A 5,000-nucleotide genomic window follows, 5' to 3' on the forward strand; every position below is an offset into this window, starting at 1 on the left:
ATATATATATATATATATATATAATGCTTTACTTAACATTGTTATAATTAACAGAAGTAAAAATAATGAAAAATAAAGAATAAGAATTCACCCACCTACCCTCTCACCCACTCACTCACTCACTCACTTACAATCCTACGCTAGGTACATAAAAAATGTGTATAATTTACTCAACTTTGTTATAATTGCCCAGAAATAAAAACAAAATCCCCCTTTTTCTCTTAACGAAGAGTTCCTTAACGAAGAGTCAGTTACATTTATGGGTTCTATAGGCTATATAGAAGTGGTGCTACACGTATCATATGCATCTTACACGTCTGGTTATGTTTCTACAATATCAGAATGTAAGTTTTAATGCCTTAGCGATTTAGAGCGTCTGCGTGTGTTTAGCAAAGCAATAACATTTTATTATATAATAAAAAACACATCTGTTTACAACCAATAACTTATTATTATGGGCCATAAAACCAGGAAATGACGAGACCTACTTACCCCGAGGCCGCGAAGTTGGTCCACGCGCTCAGGATGACTTCCCTGAGGCCGAGGTCGTGTTCTCTGGCGAGGTCTTGAAGTTCCTCTCGACCTAGCTGCAGGAGAGGCCCGCCGCGGAACAGGTAGAAGAGGTCGTCACAGTGAGAGATCCCTGGAGTGAAGAACGAGGGGGAGGGTTGAGGTCCATGTAGTTTGCATTGCTGTCAATGCTCTGTTGTACGTTTTCTCTCTCTCTCTCTCTCTCTCTCTCTCTCTCTCTCTCTCTCTCTCTCTCTCTCTCTCTCTCTCTCTCTCTCTCTCTCTCTCTCTCTGTCACACACACACACACACACACACACACACACACACACACACACACACACACACACACACACTCACGTGCACCACTTACACTGCGTTTTTCTCTCCTTGTTCAGAAGATCGCTGAACGTGAGCTCCGCGCGATGGTCGAGCGAGTAGCGGTACGTGTTGGCGACGCGCGAGTGGAAGAGGGTCGTCAGGTCATGACCCAGAGAGAAATGGCGATCGGTGAAAAGCTGCCGATGGAAAATTGAATTTGTTCATTTTTTACTCATTATCTTTCCTGTACGGTTTCTATAAACTGTCATGGGAGTGGATTTTGAGATATGTAGCATGAAATGATTACGTGTGAAGGTATTTTGAATTTCAGGTAGAAAAGAAGCAAGGCATTGGATATTTCAAGTAGTAAAAAGGAAAAACCCATGACCGACCTTCATAAGTTGTTCATAGTGGTCGACGTCGATGAGGATGTCCCCCAGGTAATGCTGGAAGACTTTCGTGCTGCTGGCGACCGGATCGAGGTCTTCGGGTCCCAGACCGATGCTGACGGGGCCGCTGTCGGAAAAATTTTCTCGCAAGGATCGAAGCGTGGTCTCGCTGGCTTCCAAGGCTGCATCGCCCTCATCGTCGTTGAAAAAAATTGCAAGTCGTTATTGGAGATCACATGAGAAAGTGTGTAATGATGACCCTCCGAAATGATAAATTCGCACTATTTGCAAGCGTACAAGAGACTGTCCAATACATTCACGACGTTCCCCGAAGTTTGAAAGCGAGGGCGAGGGAGCATCACCTACCGTTGATGACGAAGGCCCCCTCGTTAGCCGTGACCCCCGAGAGGACGTCGACGTGAGCGTGTTTGGCCTCCCGCAGCAATGCCTCCGGGTCGTCGGGGAGGAAGTCGCCGTCCACTCTCGGCCCCATCCTCACGGGGAAGAGGAACCACTCCTGTGCGTGGGGAAGGAGCGGGGATTACGTGCCGGGAATTGCTGAACCAGATCGACTTTTTCCCCCGAGTCCTGGGATTGTCTTGGAACAAAGGTAAATGGGGATTGTGGGGCGCTTTGTGAGAGACAGATCCCTGGGGAAAAAACTATGTTGAAAGGAGATTGGCGTGTTTGAGAGGAAGGGGAAAACAGACACAGGAATTCCTACAGAGTCAGGCACTGAAGATAGGACTAAGAGGGCCGTGGAGTCACTGCCGACGGCGTGGGGGTAGGCCTGGTTTCAAAGACTTTTTTGCCAGCGTCAGAACCTGATAAGGCCCCTCTCTCCCTGCAATAATTTATCAGTAATGAACAAAGGAACATACAATAAAAAAGAAGTCGAAGGACCTGGGAACCATGCAGGGACTCACAAAAAAGTCCTGAGACAACTCGACGAGCTGCTTGGCGTCTGCAGCTTGGAGGCACCGCAGGAGGACGTCGCTGCCGGAGGTGTCTGAGCAGCCCAAGGTCTCGCCTGCGTGTTGGGCAGCCTCGCGGTGTTGCCTGCCCAGTGCCCATGGCGAGATTGCTGATCCTGACTGCATGATGGCTCTTTTGAACAGCCCTGTAGCACAACGCAATCCGGATACGGGCGTTGAAAAGGAATGCAATAATTTATTAAATGCATTCAGGAGATATGAATAACAAAACTATAGATTAATAAAGTAATAAATGAATTATAGATAAAGAGTAATCCTAAATCAAGTAGTGATTAAAAATTATAAATTAATCAGCAAGAAAAAAAAAGTACAATAAGTCTTCCAAAGCATGGCCTGATGAGAATAACTTTAGTACCGGAAACAGCGTGGCAATCATCAACATGCATAAGCTCTCGTATTTACACCCACCAGCAGATTTAGGAGACATTATGTGCAGGTGAACGGAGGCGCCCCCCGCGCTCTCCCCGAAGATGGTGACCCTGTCGGCGTCGCCCCCGAAGCTGTGGATGTTTTCCTGCACCCAGCGGAGGGCCATGACCTGGTCCTTCATCCCGAAGTTTCCTGGCATCACCTCATCCTCCGTGGACAAGAATCCTGAAGGGAGAACGAGCCACCTTTCACGCGATTCTCCACCGAACTAAACACACTCACCTCAGCACCTGTCTCACTATGTCATATAGTCTGTAGCACTATCAAGAACGTGGCAATGCCCTACCCAAAATGCCCAGCCTGTACTGCAACACAACAAGCACAATATCGTGGTTCATGAGGACGTGGGGCTGGTACTCCACAGCGGCCCCTGAGAAGTAGCCGCCGCCGTGGATCCAAACCATTACTGGAAACCTCTCCTCTGGTTCCCTGCCCTGTGAGAAGTCGAGGTGAAAAGTAGGGAATGAATCAACGTACTGAAACACATAGAGTTAGTGACCAGAACTTTATCACGGTGAATGAGGGAAACGAGATGTTGGCAAGATATGGTAGAAGGGTATTATGAGAGTAGTGAGGGGGAGAGAGAGAGAGAGAGAGAGAGAGAGAGAGAGAGAAGAGAGAGAGAGAGAGAGAGAGAGAAAGATAGAGAGAGAGACCGAGACTGAGCCAGAGAGAGAGAGAGACAGACAGAGACAGACAGACAAGGAGGGAGAGAGAAAGAGAGAGAAGCAGATAGACAGACAGATACACATACAAAGAGAGAGAGACAGCCAAAGCAAACAAACAAACCATTTTTTTTTAAATATAGCATTACAAACTTCTCTCCCTCGGTCGCGCACAAGACACCCACCGCCGGCGTGAAGACATTGAGGTACAGACAGTCCTCAGAGCCAGACAGCTGATCGACAGGGACGCGGATCCCCATCAGCGGCAGCATCAGCGGCACTTGCAGACAGGGGCTTGGTTGCTCGGTTGTTGCACGGACGCCCTCCCACGACTCGCTTGCAACCGGGTCCTGCAATATCAACCAGAATCGTGATTTTGATAGTTTGAGGAATTACGATTACAAATAGAATTTCCCTTTATTTTGTATTTAATCCAAAATCGGGATTTTGATAATCTGAAGAATTAATCTTACAAATAGATTTTTACAGTATTTTGTATTTAATCTTAATTTCTGTCTGTTTGCAGATTTTGTTTATGAAATATGGCATCGCTTTGTTTTATTTAATTGATATTTCATTTATTTATTTATTCATTCATTATTATTGTTTATTATCTGTTTGTCATTCTATTTCATTATTCATTCATTGATCAATTCATTAATTTCCTTATTTATTTATTTATAAGTTTTATCTTCATCTAATTTATCATTTTCCTAATCGATTTATTTATATACCTTTTTCTTTTCTTTTTATCTATTTATATTTTCCTTTTTATTATCTATCGCTGTGTGTGTGTGCGTGTTTTTTTTTCTATATATATATATATATATATATATATATATATATAATATATATTATATATATATGATATATATTATATATAATATATATATATAACTATTATATACATATATATACTAATAACTATATATAATATATATATATAGTATTATATATATATATGTTTTATATATATTATATATATATTATATACTATTAATATTATATATATTAATTTAATAATAAATATAACAAAAAAATTTAATTTTAATAAATTTTTAAAAATTTTTAAAATTCAAAAAAAAATAAAAAATATAGTTTATATATATAAAAAAGGATGAAAATTTTATATAAAATTTTTTTTTTTTTATTTTTTTTTTTTTTTTTTTTAAAATCTATCACACTTTAAAATTTTTTTCAAAATCCTTCCCTTTTTTCCTTTAAACTTAAGGGAAAAAGATAAAAAGGGAAAAGTTAGAGTGATAAAAAAGGGGATGTAGGGGGGGATAAATAACAATTTTTTTTTTTTTATTTTTTTTATTTTTTTCAAAAAAAAATGTTTATCTTCTTTTTTTTTTCCCCCCCTTTTTTTTTTATAAAAATTTAATGAAAATATAAAAATTAAAGTGATAATGTATTTAGAGAATATAAAAAAAAAAGGGGAAATTTGTGGGGAAAAAGAGTAAGTTGGTAAGAAGTTAAAGAAAATTTATGAATAATAATAACAATAGGGGAAAAAACAAATAAGTTAATATAATAAAAATAGAAAATAATTATATAATAAAATAATAAATTATAATTCTTATATCTTTTACAATTATAATTATTATAAAATTTATATATAATAGATAATATATAATATATGAAAATATAAAAATATAAAAATTTATAAAAATAATATATAAAATATA

General features: G+C 39.3%; 1 protein-coding gene across 1 annotated transcript in view; it reads right to left on the minus strand.

The window, feature by feature from the left end:
- Positions 1-3,655, minus strand: part of LOC119580785 (venom carboxylesterase-6-like) — a 9,583-nt gene extending 5,928 nt beyond the window's left edge. The window contains exons 1-8 of the mRNA XM_037928900.1: positions 3,495-3,655; positions 2,931-3,078; positions 2,624-2,809; positions 2,147-2,340; positions 1,587-1,737; positions 1,224-1,402; positions 884-1,028; positions 493-643 (exon numbers count right to left, since the gene is read on the minus strand). Of these exons, the coding sequence (XP_037784828.1) occupies positions 493-643; positions 884-1,028; positions 1,224-1,402; positions 1,587-1,737; positions 2,147-2,340; positions 2,624-2,809; positions 2,931-3,078; positions 3,495-3,581 (1,241 nt within the window). The 5' untranslated portion in view covers positions 3,582-3,655. The remainder of the gene's footprint in view (positions 1-492; positions 644-883; positions 1,029-1,223; positions 1,403-1,586; positions 1,738-2,146; positions 2,341-2,623; positions 2,810-2,930; positions 3,079-3,494) is intronic.
- Between the last annotated feature and the right edge of the window lie 1,345 nt (positions 3,656-5,000).

Source organism: Penaeus monodon, chromosome 14 (assembly GCF_015228065.2).
Source record: "Penaeus monodon isolate SGIC_2016 chromosome 14, NSTDA_Pmon_1, whole genome shotgun sequence".
Lineage (NCBI taxonomy): Eukaryota > Metazoa > Arthropoda > Malacostraca > Decapoda > Penaeidae > Penaeus > Penaeus monodon.